The 21,675-nt window shown below is 34.7% G+C and overlaps 1 protein-coding gene across 1 annotated transcript in view; it reads right to left on the reverse strand.

Annotated features, from left to right (window-relative positions):
• Window positions 1-20,687, reverse strand: part of NBEA (neurobeachin) — a 699,286-nt gene extending 678,599 nt beyond the window's left edge. Inside the window, 1 exon segment of the mRNA XM_074303499.1 lies at window positions 19,851-20,687. Within this exon segment, the coding sequence (XP_074159600.1) occupies window positions 19,851-20,159 (309 nt within the window). The 5' untranslated portion in view covers window positions 20,160-20,687.
• Window positions 20,688-21,675: the final 988 nt, after the last annotated feature.

The raw sequence follows: 21,675 nt of genomic DNA on the forward strand, positions 1-21,675 counted from the left end.
TGCTTCTTTCATTAGTAAATGGTAAAATTATATATATGTATCAAAGAATTATTTTAAAATAAATGTCTTTATGATGTTATCAATAAATATGTGATATGTATGCATATTTTATATGCTTCTATACCCTTACTAGCATAAAAGTTTCTGGGACAAAAAAGGGTAGCATTTGGTAAAAGTTTAAGAAGTCCTGTTTTAAGCAACTCTCTAAGATTCTAAATTGCAAAACAAATGCCAAAAGGCAGTCTCTCACAGGGAACTTCTTAAAAATGAAATCACAGGTGTGACTTTAAAAAGAACAGAAAAGAAAGTCATCTCCCCTTTTCACTTTAAACTTATGGCATACTACATATGCTGTCAAATGATTACATTATTTTTGTTTTGCTGAACACTACCTATCTTACTAGGTACAAATTGGAAGATAGGACCTAATTAGAAATGAACCTGATATAAAAACAAAAGGCATCAATAAAAATGTCAAATGATTCATGACAGCATTCAAACTACTTTGCAGATAATTTACACCCAGCATTATGTGCTATAAAGTGACAATACTGGATAGAGCACTAACCCTAAATTCAAATTAGCCTCAGACACTTAACACTTATTAGCTGTATGACTCTGGACAAGTAACTTAACTCAGACTGCCTCACAAAATAAACAAATGAATGAATAAAGTGACATTGTTGTTCAGCCTTTTAGACCTGTCCAACTTTTTTGTGACCTATGTACCATAATATTCATGTGGTTTTCTTAGCAAAATATGGGAGTGATTTGCTATTTCCTCTACCAGTGGATGAAGGCAAATCAAAGTTAATTGGCTTGCCCAGATTCTCAGAGCTAGTAAGTGTGTGAGATTGAATTTTAACTCAGAACTTCCTGACTTCAGGCCAAAAACTTCCTACTCACTGCCCAGCCTCTTTTAAACTACATTATGTTATTGTTTTTAAATCAGTAGTTCCTATATGTCAGTTGCAAAAGGACTATTTTCTTCCTAAAATATCTAAAATTAAAAATCACTTTGGATTGGAAAAAGCAGAAAACCTCATTTTTCTTTATTCATCTATAAACAAGGTTTTTTTAATTGCTGAAGTTTATGTTGATTCTATTATCTCACAGCTTTTATCACTAAGCACTAAAAATTCAAAAATACGTAATTTATCAAATTCTATTTTTGAGTATATACAAAATAAAGAATCTTGTTTTTTTTAAAAATAAATGTTTATTGCTTTTTAGCAATAATTGTAGTCATTCTTATATAGCCCAGCAATTAAAGGTTTTTACTAGTTATGATTTTGTTGAATTAGAAAAGAGTTACTGATCAATGACTTAATAAATACCTTTAATTGGATTTGGTAAACAAAATAAAATCAAATATGAAAGCTACAATCAGAAAAAAAAAATTCTAACTTCAACTGCTTTAAAATATATTGTATATAATGTATACAAATGAATTTTATTTCAAAAGGTACATTACTTATAATGATTTAATTATAGCAATTTTTCCCTTTACTTCACTCTCACACTTTATCCTTTCTGCCTTTATCAGAAATAGTTTTACAGGGCACTCTCCTTCAGAGTACAGAATTTGCCAAGTAACTTAACACAGAATCAAAAGATTAATTTTAGTTCAATATTTCAAACTGACTAGACCATTAAAATCCTACTCTTACTTCTCCTCATAGCCCAGAAATGATCCTAAGAGCATGAAGACTATGCCAAATGAAGTACAAGCTCTAAAAGAGCTTAAACTGGCTTGGTACAAGGAAGTTACACCAAGTTGTCAACCAAGGCCCAACCTAGCAAAAAATATTAAGGCTAATCATCACAGAATGATGATTCTCTGTTCATCCAATGTAAGTATCTCATTAAATTATGGCAGTTTTCCAAATCGTGAGGCAAAAAATAATGGCCAAAATTTTTTATGCACATCCCCACAATTTTGTATGTGTGGGTGTACACACACACACACACACACACACACACACACACACACACACACACACACACTCTCTTACTTTTTTTGGTTGGGGCAACTGGGGTCAAGTGACTTGCGTAGGGTCACACAACTAGGATGTGTTAAGCATCAAATTTGAACTCAGGTCCTCCTGACTTCAGGATGGTGTTCTATCCATTGCACCAACTACTTGCCATAATTTTTTTTTAATATTTTAAATTGTATATATTCTCTAATAGAATTAATTTTTTATTAAAAAGACATACTCTGAAAACAAAAATGTTCAAAGGAAAAAAAGAGATTAATATTATTAATTCAATCCAACATAGAATGAAACACATCAATTATTAAATGACATGTATGTAAATGAAATCAAATTTCAATTGGCTCATCTCCAATCTCAATGTGAGCATTATCTGCTACCATCCATATCTACTGGTTCTAGCTTTATAACATTGTTGAATTGGGTTATAGCATTGCTTGCTACATTTGAAAAAAAAAAAGGCAAACTAAATTTCAAATATATAGTACCTATTATATTTTTCAGATACTTTGATACTTTGTACTTTGATAAATACAACATATAAAAAAGCTAGTTTATTTTAAAAATGCAATTTCTTTAAAAACTAAAATTACTCAACAGATATTTGGAAATGTCAACAACCAAATTTAAATTTACTTGTCTTAGATTTTATTTCAAATTTTCTTAAAGTAAAACTTAAAATGAATAATATAAACAATATGTTTGAAGAGAAAAATCTAATGGAGCTGCTGAAACTAATAAAAGCAAAGATCAGCTTAAGCAAAAGGAAAGTAAAATTAAAGTCAAAAAGCCTAAATCTAGAAAAACAATACACTATATCACTGAGATTCAAAATTACAATGGAAAAAAGTTATAGTGCTTTGCTTCATACAAATGTTTTTGCCACAAATAAGAGTAAAGCCCAAGAAACTGAAAAATGTCTTTAAAAATTTCCTGCAAATTAACTTGTTAAAAGAAAGTGAATTAAGATTAGATGTTTTTAAATAGATCTTTTTTTTTTTTCCCCCCCCAAAGAAAGTACCAGTTACATTAAAGCAATTGTTTCTATCACAAAAGCAGTTTACAAGAGTGGCAAGTATAAAGACTGAAACTGTATAAGACAATGGGGGCCAAATATGGGGCATTTCTACATTTTTGTGAAATACTAACTTTCTCATGTCACAGTGTCCCCAGCAGCTTTTGAGCTGAAAAAATAAACTGTAATTTTTATTAAAGATAAAAAATGAAACATTTAGTAAATTTCCTGAAATCTGTATAGTTGATAGGTATTTTTGAAATACTGAGTACTCTAAAATAATATGCAAAGAAAAAAAATGGAAAACTTAGTGCTCTAAATGAACCTCATATTCATACTGCTATCCAAAATATTCAGGAAAATTTTTAGTGACTGTACTTATAAAAAAAGTTATGAATAATAATTTTTTTAAAAATTTTAAATATTTCCCATTAATCACTTGAGTGGGCTTCAAAAGGAATTCTCATTTTATTTTAAAGACTTCTAGATGTTAATGTATAAAGAATTCATTTGCTCACATTTTGTTTTACCACATATGAATGATAATGGTTGCAAGTACTGAAGAGAGCTTGAACCTGAAAATCTAATAATTTTAACCATGAGTGGCTGAGCCCTCTAGTGTATCAAACAAACTAATGCAAATTTACTACTACTCATACATCTTATTTGTATGTAATGAGGCTCTGGCAATAACAATTATAAAAACAAAATATCAATCCTAATTAGTGGTTTAAAAACATGAAAAATAATATCAATGTTAACACATTTTGAGAAACTTCATGTTAAAAAGACAAGTCTTAACACTCACATTGTTTTATTTAGTATTTTGTTATAAATAATTAATACCAGCGTACCTTTATGTTATTTTATTGAATGCTTAAGATTTAAGTATAATAAATATGCTATTAAATTGTAATATTTTCTGATTCTAACAAAATGACCTAACAATGTATAGATTATTTTATGAAAGAAGAGGGTGAACTTTTTTTAAGGAAAAAAAAAAAAACAAAAACAAAACCAAATGAGGTCAGCTAAGTGGTTGGAGTCAGGGAGATGTGAGTTCAAATCCAATGTCAGAAGCGTTGAGAGACCTATTTATTAGCTACATGATCCCATTTAACCCCATTTGCCTCACCAAAACAAAATAAAAGAAATAAGTAATGGTGTCAATATCAAGAATTTGGAAATCACCTATCTAAGATATGATACAGTTAAGACTGGTATCAGTAGATACTGATTTAACTGGTTATCAATGAAGTATTATGTACTGATTTAATTACGTATCATTGAAGTATTAATAATAGCTCACACTTACACAGTATTCTCCTTACAACAACCTATGTGACAATAGGTAATACAAGAATTATTCTTTAGAAATTGAGGGATAAAAAGGAAGGAAAGGGAAAGAAATATATACTTTTATATAATATCTACTATGTGTGCCAGATACAGAGTATCTGTACATTTACTATCATATATTTCCCAGTATCATATATTTACTAATAGTGTAAGAACTCTTGCTATTATAGTATACTAAGGTTATTGTTCGCAAAAATTGGGGGACTGACAAAGGAACCTCCCCAAATATAAGGGAGACCCAAAAAATTGAAGCCTGATCTATTTTACTATACTAGTTAAAATGCACACGTCAATAATAAAAAGTAGAATGACTAAAACAAATTAGAAATACATTATTTTTCTGCCTGAAAAAAGCATGCTGCCTCATTTAAAGTGACATAACTAACTACCTAACCTTTAAAGCTGACATTTAGCAGCATAATTTCTTAAGACATCTCTATTATAGTTAACAGCATGATCCAACTAGGCTAGATAGACCAAGATTCTGATCTACTAGTTAATAACAACAGCCATATAAATGATCGCCTGAAAATCCACTTTAATCTTCTAGAATAGAAGAAGCCAGAGAAAACTACAGGTACTAGTAACAACTCTGCAAGTGCCTACGTGCCCTTAAACAATTCACTTCACCTACTCTGAATCATCTGTAAAATAAAAGGTTAGAACAAGATAATTTCTTTAGTCTCTTCCCAACTTAAATTTCAATGACTCTTAAATAAGTAAAACAAAACAATTTTTAAAAATTTAGCCCATAGACCTATATAACAGATTGTGGTGCAAACTATTAAAGAAAAAGCAAAACAAAACAAAAAAACAATAAGGTCTAAAAAAAAGATAATAATTAAAAACATTAAATAGCTACTAGCCTGACTCCTTCAAAAGAAAAAAGGAAGGAAATGTTTTACAAGACACTCTGAAAGATTTTACAAATCCCAATTTTTCATCACTGAATTACATCATTGGTCAAATAACAGTGTTAGGAAAGTAGTTGTGTTTAAAGCAGGCCTATAAGTAAGGTTGAATAAGAATTATAAGTAACTCATTTACTTGTCATTTCCCACCAGTTTCTATAGTTGTTTCTGCCTGAACATTCAAGAAAAAGAAATTATCATTCTTATATGAGATAAATTCGACTCATTGTCTAATCTAAATTTATTGTCACCTGAATTCCAGAGGCAACAGATTTACATTTTTTTTTTTTAATTTTTTATTTTATTTTATAATTATAACATTTTTTGACTGTACATATGCATGGGTAATTTTTTACAACATTATCCCTTGCACTTACTTCTATTCAGATTTTTTCCCTTCCTCCCCCAACCCCCTCCCCCTGATGGCAAGCAGTCTTATATATGTTAAATATATTACAGTATAATTTAGATACAATATATGTGTGTAGAACCGAATTTTTTGTTGCACAGGAAGAATTGGATTCAGAAGGTAAAAATAACAGTTTACATTCATTTCTCAGTCCTTTTCTGGATGTAGCTGGTTCTGTCCATCATTAATCAATTGGAACTGGATTAGCTCTTCTCTATGTTGAAGAAATCCACTTCCATCAGCATACATCCTCGTACAGTATCATTGTTGAAGTGTATAATGATCTTCTGGTTCTGCTCGATTCACTCAGCATCAGTTGATGTAAGTCTCTCCAAGCCTCTCTGTATTCCTCCTGCTGGTCATTTCTTACAGAGCAATAATATTCCATAACATTCATATACCATAGTTTACCCAACCATTCTCCAATTGATGGACATCCATTCATCTTCCAGCTTCTAGCCACTATGAAAAGGGCTGCCACAAACATTTTGGCACATACAGGACCCTTTCCCTTCTCTAGTAGTTCCTTGGGGTATAAGCCCAGTAGTAGTATGGCTGGGTCAAAGGGTATGCACATTTTGATAACTTTTTGGGCATAATTCCAGATTGCTCTCCAGAATGGTTGGATTCTTTCACAACTCCACCAACAATGCATCAGTGTCCCAGTTTTCCCACAGCCCCTCCAACATTCATCGTTATTTGTTCCTGTCATTTTAGCCAATCTGACAGGTGTGTAATGATACCTCAGAGTTGTCTTAATTTGCATTTCTCTGATCAATAGTGATTTGGAACACTCTTTCATATGAGTGGAAATAGTTTTAATTTCATCATCTGAAAATTGTCTGTTCATATCCTTTGACCATTTATCAATTGGAGAATGGCTTGATTTCTTATAGATTAAAGTCAATTCTCTGTATATTTTGGAGATGAGGCCTTTATCAGAACCTTTAACTGTAAAAATTTTTTCCCAATTTGTTACTTCCCTTCTAATCTTGTTTGCATTAGTTTTGTTTGTGCAGAAACTTTTTAATTTGGTGTAATCAAAATGTTCTATTTTGTGATCAATAATGGTCTCTAGTTCTCCCTTGGACACAAACTCCTTCCTCCTCCACAAGTCTGAGAGGTAAACCATCCCATGTTCCTCCAATTTATTTATGATTTCGTTCTTTATGCCTAAATCTTGGACCCATTTTGATCTAATCTTAGTATGTGGTGTTAAATGTGGGTCCATGCCTAGTTTCTGCCATACTAATTTCCAGTTTTCCCAGCAGTTTTTGTTAAATAATGAATTCTTATCCCAATTGGGTTTGTCAAAGATTAGATTGCTATTTTTATTCACTATCTTGTCCTGTGAACCTAACCTATGCCACTGATCAACTAGTCTATTTCTTAGCCAATACCAAATGGTTTTGGTGACTGTTGCTTTATAATATAGCTTTAAATCAGGTACACTTAGACCACCTTCCTCTGACTTTTTTTTCATTAGTTCCCTTGCAATTCTCGACCTTTTATTCTTCCATATGAATTTTGTTGTTATTTTTTCTAGGTCATTAAGATTTACATTTTTATCACTTTCTCTTGAAGCCAAATATTTTAACAAGTACTTTCTTAGAATTATTTTTCAGAGCTACTGATAGCTTTTTATTTTTCTAAGAAAAATTTTTTTTCAAACTTCTTACCCCTTTAAATTTTCATGAAGTTTGAGGAAAATAGTTTGTTTTGTTTTTCTGCAGTTTTGTTCTGCTAGAAGCTAGAAGCAACTTCATTTTTTTTTTTAATTTTATGAGTTTCATTACACCAAGCATTGACAATGAAGCTCAATCTCATTACTAGACTTAAGATTAATGGCTTATAAAGTGCTGTATTTCTAAATATATAAAAATAAATAATCAATCAATCAATCCAGTTGTCCCAAAGAAGAACAATGCAGGGTTTTGATTGTTTGTTTGTTTTGGGCCTCTAGGTAGTTTTGCTTCATAATCTCATTAAGCAGCTAGGAAACTAACTGAAGTAGCACTGTTTATGTCTCCATATGTTCTTCATATATTTAAGTCTGAATCAATATTTTGAAGGTTTAATAAGTCTTACTTGATAAATAATAAACTTTTCAGTGGGAAAAAAATATCTAGATAACTCATATCATATCTCACTGGATTTTTAAAAATTTAATTAATTCTACTTGAAAACCTTGAGAAAAGAAATTCTAGTCCCAAAGTAGCCCTTACCACATCTGGACAATTCTAACTTGTTATATTTTTTCTGATGACATACTTAAATTTACCTCTTATCAACTCACACAAATAGTTCTTGTTCTGCCCAGAATCTAAACATCCAACTTCCACATGTGAGTCCTTTAAATACTTCAAGTAGCTAGTTTCCCAGCCCCCCTCCACCCCAGCCCCAACCTCCTCTTCTCCAAGTTAATCATCCCTTTTAACCAGTGCTTGTATGGCATGGACTCCAAGCTCTTCCTCATTCTAGTAGCCCACCTCTGGACACTCCATATTATCAACATCTTTCCTAAGGTGTGGTACCCAGAATTGAACTTAAATTTTCATTCCATTTTTTTCCTTCTTTGACAATATGACAGAAGCAATAAAATAGCGTAATGTTGTTTTCATCTATTATTTCTTTCTCTCCCTTAGTGATTTTGATAACTTTTCTTATGTTTATTGATCATATTTCTACTTTAGAAAACTGCTAATATTCATTGAACGCTTGTCTGCTAGAAGCTTTTAGTCTTACAGATTTTTATCAATTTTCTATAGGTTTTATTCACTTTTACCAAAGATTTTCAATGCATTCTATTTTCCTCCAATTAATAATTTTTCTTATTCTGAGTGTACTAATTGTGTGTGTATGTATGTGTGCGCGCAAAATAGTTTTTTATTTGGAGTCACAGGGCCTGGGTTCAAAATCCAACTCTTCTACTTACTACCTATATAATATTATACAAGTCACATAATCTCTCTTAGTTTCAAATATCATTAAAAAAATAATAATAATAACATGTTTGGATTTTATTACCTCAAAAAAAAATTTTCAGTTCTATATCTTATGCTATAAAACTATGTATTTATCTTTTATAATCTCCTTATTTAATTAAATTTCTTTCTTTACAACTGAAAAAGTTGTTCTAAATTTTTTTTTATTTTAAAAAATGGTGAAAAAAATTGGTGAAAATGCTTATCTTTATATCTTTCACCAATTTGTAATTTTTTCTCAGATAAAAATCTTATATGGTACCAGATGCTTGTTGATATTTAGTTTCTTCCAAAGTGCTTTCCCATTTTCTAAGAAGTTATTGTTACTTTACCACTTAGTTTATGATCTTGAGTTTACTAAACTAACTAGGCTGCCATATTTATCTGTTATCTATTAGATAGATCTTCTCTATTCCACTGATCTACTTTTCTTCTTAACAAATAGCAGACACTTTTGACAATTTAACAACTTGAAATCCAGTACTGGAAGGATTTCTTCATTCTCACTTTTCCTTTATGATTTCCCTATATATTCTTGACCTGTTGTTCCTTTATAGAAATTTCATTATGTTTTATTATAGAAAGTAAAAAGGTTTTCTATCACTTCAAGCCCCAGTCTTGAATTAAAAACAACTATTACCCACAGGACAGTAGACAAGTACATAGTTGAGTACCAACAAACTGTAACACATTACAACAAGTATTATAAAGAATCAAAGTAACAATGTCATCAAGGAAATATATGATTGAAAAAACTAGTGGGCTAGTCATGTGACAAGAGTGAAATATAGTAGATGGAGAACTGGTGGGTTCCACTATTATCCTGTCATTACCAAAAAAAAGGGAAAAGGGCCAAGAGGCACATAAAATAAGCAAGGCATATTTGCGTAAAGTACTCATCAAAAGGGTTTTAAATGGATGGAGAAGGGAAAAATAATAATAGCAGCTATTATTTTTATAATACTTTGAGATTACAAAGAACCTTTATGTCATCTCATACAATAATCCTAGATGGTACTATTGAAGAACTAAAGCAAAGGTTATGTGACTTGTCCAGGATCACACAACTAGGAAATGTCTCAGGCTAAATAAATTCAAACTCACAACTTTATAAGTGCAGGTCCACTTCATCACCCACTATGCTACCTAAGCTATTTGATTATTAAGCTAAATGAAATAGAAGATTGCTCCATTTAAAAAAAAAAAAAACAAACCACTAAGACATCAGTTCATTTACATTTATTTTTAAAATCCAAGGCTGATGCTTGTTAGAAAAAAACCATGTGGCTTGGAAAAGCTAAGTGGCACAGTGGATAGAGCATTGGCCCTGGAGGCAGGAGAACCTATGTTCAAATTCAGCCTCAGAAACTTGACATTTACTAGCTGTGTGACTCTGGGAAATTCATTCAACCTTAACTGACTTGCATTAAAAAGCTCATGGCCAAAAATGTCTATTTACAAACCTAAGGTAATAAGGAAGATGAACTATAGAACCAATCCCTAAAATACATGTCACTAGGACACATAACTGAAAAGACGGCTTAATTGGTATATCCTGTTTAAAAGAATTGGGTAAGTAAAAAGAAGGGGAAGGAGAAAATAGCATTATATTCTAACAAGGTCAATTCATCTGAAGAAATGTAGAACTAGAAAAATGAAGCATGACATAAAGAATAAGAGTGAAAATCAACAAAAGATAAAACTGCTGCTTTAACTGCTAGAACTGAAGTATGCTATAATAAACTAAATTATAATAACTAGTATAGGGAAGGTGATGATGAAGTGAACAGAGTACAGGATCTGCAATCAGGAATATCTGATTTCAAAATGAGTTAAAATGAGCTGGAGAAGGAAATGGCAAACCATCCCAATAAACTTTGGAAAGGAAAACCTAAAGGGGACCAGGTCAGAAAGAGTCAATCACGACTGAAATGACTAAACAAATATAGCTACTATACTACATATTAAAGAAAGAGAAAATAATTGAGTTCACCACACAGATCACAAAGTTAATAATGAACTCAGTGACAAGGAGACTTGAATATGAACATGGCTAGATTGCTTTTTCTGCCAAATTCAGAGCAGATAATGACTTCTTGAGTTGTCTTCAAGATAACTTCATTCTTCAAAAGGTGAAGCAATCAAATAAGGAAAAAACATAATTTTGAAGCCAAAACTCACCAATACGGAAGAACTGGTCACTTGAGTGAAAATTGAGAATCTTGGCCACTCACTCCCAAGATTTGGTGAGGAATGTGATATGTAGTATACTACCATTATAGCAGCACTAATATTGTACCTTCTGTTCATCTTAAAACCTGTCTTCTCTATCATGCTTCCTTATTTCACATAAGTATACATTCTTAATACACAATTCTACCTCTTCTTCCCCCCTTTACCTTTTATTTACTCAATTTCTTTTAGACAGAGATATCAAAATCCCACATTTTGGGAGAACAAATTTCAAATAGTTTAACTGAAGGTTAAGTAGGAATTAATGACAAAAATTCTACAAAAGAAGTAATCCAAGAAAGAATGGGAGACTTTTAACCATTAATTTTTTTTTTCTTTTTCTTTCTTTTCTTTTCTTCTCCCCCTCCCCCCCAGCTGAGGCAATTGGGGTGAAGTGACTTGCCGGGGGTCACATAGCTAGGAAGTGTTAAGTGTCTGAGACCAGATTTGAATGCTCTATGCACTGTGGCACCGAGTTGCCCCTAACCATTAAATTCTAAAAACAAAAAGGGAAACAACTCTGAAAAGGAGGGGGAAAAAACAGTTGACTGAAGAAACTAATGTAGCAGTGCAGAGAACTTACTAAGTAATACTGATTGGAAAAAGATAACCAACAAACCTTTATTAAATACCTGTTGTGTACCAAGGACTGTGCTAGGTTCTAGAGATAAAGAAAAATAAACATTCTCAGTCCTCAAGTTTACATTCTATTGATCAATAGATCAACACTTCTCATGCTAACACTATCCCCCATCTCTTCATCTCTGCACTGACTGTTCCACCACTATTACCACCTCCTCATACCTCAAATGCATTCCCATCTCATTTTCACTTCTCAAAATCCATTTCCTTCAAAGTTTTTCCTTGTGCTATTAACAACTTCTTTCCCTCCAAAAAATTCCTTTATTTCATATGTATTTACATATATGATGTTTACTCTTAAAATGTTTCTGGAGCAGTTAGGTAGCACAATGGATAGAACATTAGCCCTGAAGTCAGGAGCACTTGAGTTCAAATCTGGCCTTAACTTAACACTTCCTAGCTAAGTGACCCTGGGCAAGTCACTTCACCCCAACTTCCTTGGCCAAAAAAAAAAAAAAAAAAGTTTCTTTAAAAGTTGGAAGTTACATTTATATAATAGCACAGTTCTTAGCACATAGCAGACACTTACTAAGTGCTGACTAAGGAAGACTGAACAAACTTCAGACTACACTTGGAACAGTTCCATATTGCTGTACTTACTTCTTATCTTTTTCCTAGCCTGCCTTAACATTTTCAAACAAGAAGTAAGGATGAACTGGAACTTCTCTGAATGAGAAAATATTAACATTAGAGTTCCAAAAATGTTAGTACAGGAAATCACTTAGTACGCCCATGAATGATCAAGAAGGAGAATTAACTGAAATTTTACTTTTCCCAATGACAAATCATTCCAGGTAACAAAATTTAAGTAGGTAAATAATATGAATCATAAAGCCAAAAACTGAAATTAATCTAAAAACTGGAAGAAAAATGTTAACCTGGGAAAATATTATTAATGAATATGGGAGAAGAATAACTAAAAACAATGACACTTTAAAAAATTAGATTATGCTGAGCTATCAGTTGCAATCCAATAAGGAGTCCAAGGAAGGTTTAAAGGCTTTTCCCTGAATATAGTCAGTATATCACCACAGAAACCTATCCATTATCACAAAGGACAGTCATTATCATATTCCAGCCTCTCTGGAATTCAGCTTCTTAATCTGTAAAAAGTAAGGACTGAACCAAATTATGTCCACATCCCTTCCAGCCCTAAATCTGTGATCCTATAATGGTAAAACCACTGCAAATACCATGAATATTTTAAATACACCTCAATAAAAACTGTCTCAAAGCTATAGCTTCCCTCATAGCTACACCTCAATAAAAACATAATGGAAGTGGAGAATATCTGTAGAGATGTTTTCCTAAAAGGCCTTAAAAAAAAAAAAAAATTTAAGTCTCTTAAAATAAAAGCTTGTAGGGCTGGAGGGGGCCATGATCAAAATATTTTAAAAGTCATGAAGTAAAACTAAAGGATAACTTGATTCATAAAAGTTTTAGTAAAAGAAAATTAGGATTTGAAGTATGGGAATAAATCCCCCTCCTTTTCATTACTATTACCCATTTTCTCTTTTACCATTTTTTATCTAATTCCAATTGTTGGCCTTTTGAAGTCTTTTTCAAAGCTAAAATAACAGAAAACAAGTAGGCTCTTCCATAAGCATCACTTGTTGATATTGTCAACCCCACTAGCAAATCATATTATGAAAATGCTTAAACATAAACCATGAAGCCACTTAATGTTTCACAATTCAAATACATTTATTTCTACCCAGAATGCAACAATATCTATTTTTATTAAAAACTGATCTAATTCAAACTCAAATTGCCTATTTTCTTCATAAAATTCTAAGTATCTGGAAAAAAAAAAAGTTGTTTCAGTTATTCAAACAGAATAGAAAAATTTTAAAGGAGAAAATTATATAAAAAGGTAAGTGTACTTTCTTAAAATGCTTTTTACTTTGTTTTTTAAAAAAATAAACATGTACATACATGCACGAGATTTCCTGGGGACAGTGGCCTCAAACTTAGAGCTCTTATTCCAAAGGGTAGATTATATGGAAGTTATCCCTTTACAAAGAAACTCATACAATTTCCTTTAGGTATATAACTTTCTGCAAGGCTGTGAGGGACAATGTCCTTGTAGAGTTCAGACACTTTCTGGATATGTTGGTTTGTCCTTAGTGTGTCTCTCAATTTCAGATAAAGAAACTGCCATCAGCCACTGTTTCTTGGAGATAATTACTATTGTCACCAATGAGAAATTCCTGATTTGGCTTATACTCACAAGCTTATCACTTGGTCAAAGGTGGGAAGAGGAGAAGGAAAGAAAAAATTAATCTTTATTGGACTCTCTTCCCTCTCCAACCTTCCCCCCCCCCTTCACCATGGACTCAATGTTCCTGGAATCCACATCTGGAACAAGCTTGTCATAATATACAAAGTCCCAATATATTTCTTATATGTATTCATTCATTTTATTTTATCCAATGGTTAAAGTATTGCTTTACTCCCAAACTAATTAAGATTAAAGACTTGTTGAGATCTATTTTGCACCTTTGCCTGAGATATTCAATAGAGGAATTTAAATCTTCAATGTTATTGCCTGGGGGTAGGGGTGGGGAGGTGAAGATAAGTTTACTCTAATAGATATATCTACAAAACAGATATAAGACACGGTAGGGTAAGAGGGAGCAGATCCTAAGGAAACAGCCATTAGCTACTGGAAATGGAAGTGAGGGAGAGGAAATGAAGAATGCCTTAATGTAGAAACCTGAATCTTAAAGCTCCCTAAGAATTTTAAAGAGGCAGAGGCAAAAACAAAGTACATTACAGGCATGAGAAACATTCTATGGATAGGAACAGATAAAGGAGATGGAATTGTATGTATGAGTTATAATAAAAAGATCCATTTGGCTAGACTGGGCTCTAAAATGCAGGAAGAATGACACATAAGGATACAAAAATAGGTTAAAACCAGGTTGTAAAGTTTTTTAAATACAAACCAGAAGAGTAAAATATTTGAATACAGTGTTAACAGAGAATCACTAGAGTTTACCAAATAGGGAAGTAATATGGTCAGCAATAGGAAAATCAGCAATATATAGAACAGAGTAGAGTAGAAAGATATGTGAGGCAGGGAAACCAAATAAGAAACTTTCATAATAGCCCAGGTGAGAGATAATGAGGACTTGGGATTTGACTGGTAACTATGTTAGTAGAGAGATGGGAATATATATGAGAAATGGTATAAAGGCTGAAATAAATTTGACAAGTGATGATAGAATAAATGAGACATCAAGAATGACAAGATTGCAAACTTGTAAACTGGATGAATGGTGCCCTTTACAGAAAAAAAAGAAGAGCTCAAGAGGAGACTGGGTAGGTTAGAGAAAATAAATTCAGTTTTGGACATATTTAATTCAAAGTATCTTCAGAATATCCAATTCAAAATGTCCAATACGTAGATAATAATATGGAACTGAAACACTAGAGAATTGAATGGATAGCATGCAAATCTTGGCAAAATATGCTAAGATGGGAGAAAATGAGATCACTAAAAGAGTATGTAGACAGAATGTGGCCCAGGACAGAGCTTTTTAGGATTATGCCCATGGATAGTGAACATGCAATAAATGGTCTCCTCTCCTCATCTAAAGCTCTCTTTAAAATTCACCCCCCAATGTTACTTCATGCATCCTCTTCTGCTCCTTGAGGTTATTATCTCCCTATTGCTCAGAAATTTTCAGTCAACTAGAATTTATTAAACACTATGTGCAAAGTACTGTACTAAGACCTAGGGACACAAAGAAAGGTGAAAACACAGTTCTTGCTTTTAAAGATCTCACATTTTAATGGAGGAAATAACACAAATAATTTCATATACACAAAAAATATTCAAAGTAGATGGGTGATAATTAATAGAAGGAAGGAAAGGAGAGGAGAGGTCTGGAAAAGGCCAGAAGACAGAGCTAGGAAGGGAGTGCAATTCTGTCATTAGGAACAACCACTCTAAAGATAAGACTTCATTATTTACTTACCATTATATGTGTTTTTCACCAGTAGAGTAAGAACTCCCTGAGGGCAGGAGAAGTTTCATTTTATCTTTTTATCCTCATCACCTAAAACTATGCCTAACAGATAACACAGAAAATGCTTAATAGGCAATGCAGTGGATAAACTGCAGGGCCTGAAGTCAAAGACTTCCTGAGTTCAAGTCTGGATTCATACACTTACTCTCTATGTGACCCAGAGTAAATCACTTCACCCTGGTTTCCTTAGTTTTCTCATCTGTAAAAATGAGTGAGAGAACCACTCCAATATCTTTGCCAAGAAAACCAACAACAACAAATAATGACCAAAAAAATGCTTGCAGAATTGAAGAATTAAGAATAAAATATATAGCACAGCTTTACAATGTGAAAATACAAACACTGAAGACCCTTTTCTCAAGGTAGTAATCTCTATTTCCAAACACTAAGATAAAATTTTTTTCAACAGGAACTCCTAAGTCAAACAAAATATTATACCTCACAAAAGCTGAAAACCAATAAAATATACTCCTAGTATCCTTTCAATGTTAGGAAAAAACAAGGAAAAGAGTATTGATCATAAGGCCTGTGGCAAAAAAAGGGAAGAAATTAAAGACTCTCTGCATCCAATCTATGAAATCATAGATTCATCTGAGTAACTGAGAAACCAAATCTTAAGAAAGCTTTTTTCTTGATATCTAAAATTCAAATACTTCTATTAGAAGCAAATCTAAGACTGTCTTCAGCAGTATACTTTATTTTCCACAGCAATTTTAATTAATTTTTTTAATCTTCCAACATTAAATCTAAAATTTAAACAAATTTAATGTAAACAAAAAATGTATATGTGTACAAGACTCCACTAAAGTCCCACTCCTTTATAACATGAGTGGCATTTTAATGGAGTCTTGTACACATATATACACACACACACATACTTATTTACATATATGTATATACATAATATATATATATATGAATACACACATACTCACATATATATGCATATGTATTATTATGTATATCTATACCACGTAGCTTATCCTAGGTTCTTAAGTGCTATGCAAGCAGAACACAAGCTATATATAGAAGGCTTTACTCAAGAATGAAAAATCTGATTAGATAAAGACCAGGTGATGAACTATTTGTTGTCTAAGGACCAGTCTAAATACAGAGAGCCTAATCACTAAATTGGCTTCTAGGCGAAGAATTTTTTTAGTCATAATAATTCTCAAAAACTATTATATGTTAAGTTATAGAAAAGCTGCAATCTGAAATAGTAAAAAGGATTCCCACATATCAGAAATGATAAAGATCTTTGAAATATGTTTAATTAACATAATTTATTTTTTCTTAATATGGTGGGTATAGCTTGGTAAGTTCTATCATTAGATGATTCTCATCAACTCTCTCAATTTCTACTAAAGAAATTATTCTCATGCATAAGAATTGCCAATTTCATCTAAAGGCATGACAAAAGACATTCTTTTATTGTTATTTTATCCAAATAAGGAGAACCTAGATTCAAATCCCAGCTCCGTCACAGTAAAGAGATTACCTGACCAGAAAAGTCACTTAACAATTTTGAGGTCAGTCAGTAAAAATGAAGTTGCTGAACTAAATGATCCCTTAGGTTGCTTCCAACTGTAACATTCCATGATTCTTCCCATTTTATTGATGTGATGACTATCAAAGATGTTTATCAAGGAAACTACTTTATAAACTATAAACCTTCAAATTAAAAAAAAAAAAGTCTTTTTTTTCTATGTTTTACTTACTATCTCAAACAGTAACTGATTTTCATTACCATAAAAAAAATTACTTAGGTATTTCTAGGGTAATTGTCTTATATTCTCTTTTCTTGTGATTGATCTTAAGAAATTCTGTTAAGAAATTAAACTGTAAATTGAAGGAATAATTTAATATATTTTTGCTTGATTCAAAAATCTGAGCCACAGAAATGATACTTAAATGTGCTCCATCATAATCTTAGAATAACTAAAATTAAGATTACATAATTATTAAGAACACTCACTGCTTTATAAGACAGTCCCAAATATTTAGCTTGACATAAACCTCAAAGTTAAAAAAGCACACTTTCAATTATCAATTTACATACCACTAAGTAAAATCATAAATGATAAATCTAATCATTTTCTCCAATTTTACATCCAAAAAAATCATCATTCTTTATAAAAATGCAGAAAAATCTACCAAAGCCTTTATTCCAAAAATCAATAATGCAGTAACAAAGCCTTCAGCTGATTTAGGAATGGACCATTTTAGTTTTTATTTCCTCGTTTGTAACTTCATATTTAAGTTTAAAGTGATTTGGATAAACTTTTAAATAGGTTTGCATATTGAAACTTCAAGTAAGATTTTCATTTCAATGATAGTAAATTATCTTTTCAGATAAAAAATTATTTCATTCTCTTTCTTAATCCATTGTACATCTATGAAGCCCATCTGTTAGGCAATGACTGATCTAGCATACATTGCTGCAACAGCAGCTTCTCAACTGGTTTCCACATTTAGATCAGTTCCCACCTTATTAAAGCTTTATTGCTTTTACCTGACACCAACCTATTAAGTGCATAAATTCACAAAATTAAAAATAATTTAAGAACACATACCCTAAAAGTATAAAATATTTTTTAAAAGGTTGTTAAAGTAAATACGATTTGGGGATTCAGAATTGCTACTATATTAACATTTCAAGATACCTTTTTTTCCTGAGTTAGGAGACAATATACTCCATCACTAAAACTCCTTCTTAGTAGCTAGTTAAAATAAGTATTGAGCTGTATTTCTATTACTTTTTGAAAAGAATAGGACTGTACAACACAAAATGGTGTGCAGCCTCTAACTTAGAATGACTTTGTAATTTATTTGAAGGTTTATTTTGTATACATCTTTATGAAAATAGATGTTTGATTTAGAAACAGTAATAGAATATACATGAAAAGAGTAACTCCTGAGCAGAGTTCTCATCTTTATATTTAAACATTTATCAAACTAACAATCCGTTCTAACTTTTCTATGATTTAAGAAATAAACAGTAAAACATAATATATCCCCTTTCAACACCACATTGCTGTACCTGCAGTTCTTTCTTTCAGATTTTCAGCAGGTCAAATGCAAACAACTGATTATTACTAGAAAAGCACATTATATTCAAATAACTCGAGCTACTTACTTTTGTTTTTTTAAAAGAAAATAAATGAAATGCATCGAATTTTTATTTCGAAGTACCTTTAAAAGCATAAAGTAAAATTCCCATGTCTCTACACTAAATACAATAGACAACTGATTGCCACTGAGTTTTAGCCATGCTTTCTCACCCTACGTTATATGAAGTCTGAATGTTGCAGATTGAATTGCTTCAAAAGCTATGCTGCAATAAAAATTGCATTCAGAAAAAACTGAAAATCGTAGTTAAAGGATTCATTTATGAATCCATTTTTCTTATTTCTTATGACATCTTGTAGCTTTCTCTGCCTTTCTCGTGGTTAGCGCAAAACATTAAGTCATACACAGTCCTGCAGCAAGCAACTCCTTATCATAAAAAACCCCAAAAGGACTACATTTATTATCTTTCCCTTAATCTTTACAAACATGCCATGATCTCTAAATACAATGGCCATTTAAACAAACCTGTTCAATTTCAATATTCCTGATACTTCAATTTCAAACTCATAGTATGTATAAATCATGGGCAGGAAATAACTCATGGAGGTGAAGGGAGGTGCGAGGAAATAGGAAAAAATCATTAAGTTTCTATCATATGTTAATATAATGAAGATACACTTAAAGATAGATGCAAACCCGCATCTTTATTTCCTCTTCCCTGGAAAACCTCACACCCCACTAAAGGTTAACGCTTTTCACACTCCTTCCACACCAGGGAATTTCGGCTTCTGGTGATCCACCTTCATCTTCATGGAGCAATACTAGATACAATTTTTAAAAACCTACGGAAAGAATCCCAAAGACAACGCGCCCTCTCATCAGAAACCAAACTCTAGGATCCAGGAGAACCCTACAACATTTCCTCTCGCCACTCGTGACCACAATGAGCGGTGCCAGGGAGTGTTAAGTTGGACACTATTCTCACATCGCAGAAGGGGACAGGGAGGGGACTCCAGGGGGCAGCTCGGAATACGTACGGATCACCCCCAGGGCGATCCAGGCTGGACTACCGGGCTCCGGGAGACGTGATGCGTGAGCTACATGGGGGGAGGGGGGACGAGCGGGGGAGTGGAAGATGGGGTGGGTGTGGAGGGAGTTAGGAGAGAGATTCTCGGAGACACATGCCCATTTCTCTTACCAGGTTGAGCACCGTCTCCACGATGTCCCGGTTGCTGACCTCCCCGACTTGTATGAGTCCAATCAACACGGCGAATTTCATCCGGATGTTGCGGATCGGAACCGATGGGTTAATCATCCCTGTGGGAAGCACCATGGAGCCGGAGCCGGACGCCCCTCTCAGCTCCCCCAAGCCACTAACCGCGCCGCCGCCGCTGCCGCAGCTGCCGCCTCCAGGGCCACCTCCGGCTCCGGCCCCGACGGCGATGAGCCCCGCAGCTTGAGGCTCCGACCCCGGCCCGGGCCCCGGCCCGGGCTTCTCGCTCGCCATTTACCCCCTCTCCCGCGGAGGGGAGGAGGGGAGAACAAGGAGGAGGAGGAGGGCGAGAAGGGAGGAGGTGCAAGCCACCACCGCCGCTGGTACCGTTATACCTGGCTCAGCCCCCGCCCCCCCCGCCCCCGGCCGCTGAGACCCAGCATCACACCAGCGCCGCGCCGCGGCGCCGGCCAGGTCAGCTGGGCGACCGAAGAGCCTGGGAGCGCGCGCGGGCGGCGGACGAAAAGCTAGTCCCGGAACGATTCTCCGCTGCCGCGGCGGCCGGCCGCATGCCCCGCTAGCAACGGTGCCCCTCCTCTCTAGGTCCGGCTCGACCCGGCCCGCCCCCCGCGGGGATGCTGCTGGGCTCCAAAGGAGCCGTCACCGGGGGAGAAGGGGAAAGGGGGCCGGAAAACGTAGGCAGCGAACGCTGGCCGGATCTGAAGCTGTGACCGCCGCTCTGGACGCGACCGTCGTCGCCGCCGCCGCCGCTGTTGTGGTGAAGCCCCGACGCCGCCGCTCACTCCGCCATGTTGCCGCCCCCCTGCCTGCAGTAGCGGCCGCTACGCCTGCGCAGAGCCGCCAGGGGGCGGAGCCCTAGGAGCAGCCCCCTCCCCGGTCCTGCCCTCCTCTCCTATCCCCCCACCTCACACACACCACCCCATCCCCTTCATCCCTCTGCTAAGCACACAAAAAGGAAAGGCAGGTGAGCAGGTGCACAGGGACTGCTGCCGGGGAGGCCCGGGGCTCGCTGGCAAGGGACGGGCGGGATCGGCTTCCAGTTAATATTCCCTTGAGGGCAAATTTTCCCTCTAGGGAAAAATACAGCGTGCAGCTTGCCTTCTCTGTGGCCGCCTTCTTTAACATCCTCCTGCTGGGAGGAAGAGGATGCATCATCGTCGGGGTTGCATCTCCTGCAGTTTCTGTCATTTCTGGGGCCCAGGAAGACTAGGGAGTGGCAGGCGACCTCTTTCCGCTCCTCTTCATCATCCCTCTGTGCAACTTCCCAAGGGGAAAGCTGGCTGGGCAAAGCAGAAACAGACATACCGGGGGGAGCACTCCTGCATTGTAGGGAGGAAGAACAGAGAGGGAGTCTACTAGGGCTTTTCTATGGCTATGAAAGAAGCTGACACCTGCACACACGCGAGCAACTTAAAATAGAACTTGTCACACGATAATCCATTCTGTATAGAACTCTGAACAACAAATAGTTCTCGTGGTTGTCTTCCAGCCGGGGAGGATGCAGTCCCTAACTACGTAGAGCGGTTTGATGGGAACAAAGCTTTGCTTTAAAATATTCCCTCAACTTCTCTCGGTGAACTTCAGATTAATGATGCCTCCCTCCAATTGAGAGATGTAAGCAGTACAGAGACTGAAACAACAGGAACGTTTGACTGATTCCCACTCCAGCCTAGGGCTGGGATAAAGTGATGCTTCTGAAACGAAGTAAATCTTACAGGCACAAACAAAAGTCTTCTGTCTTCGCAATGTGGTTTGAAATATAATTTTTGTTGCAAGTTTGCAATTAAGG

Source organism: Sminthopsis crassicaudata, chromosome 3 (assembly GCF_048593235.1).
Source record: "Sminthopsis crassicaudata isolate SCR6 chromosome 3, ASM4859323v1, whole genome shotgun sequence".
Classification (NCBI taxonomy): Eukaryota; Metazoa; Chordata; class Mammalia; order Dasyuromorphia; family Dasyuridae; genus Sminthopsis; species Sminthopsis crassicaudata.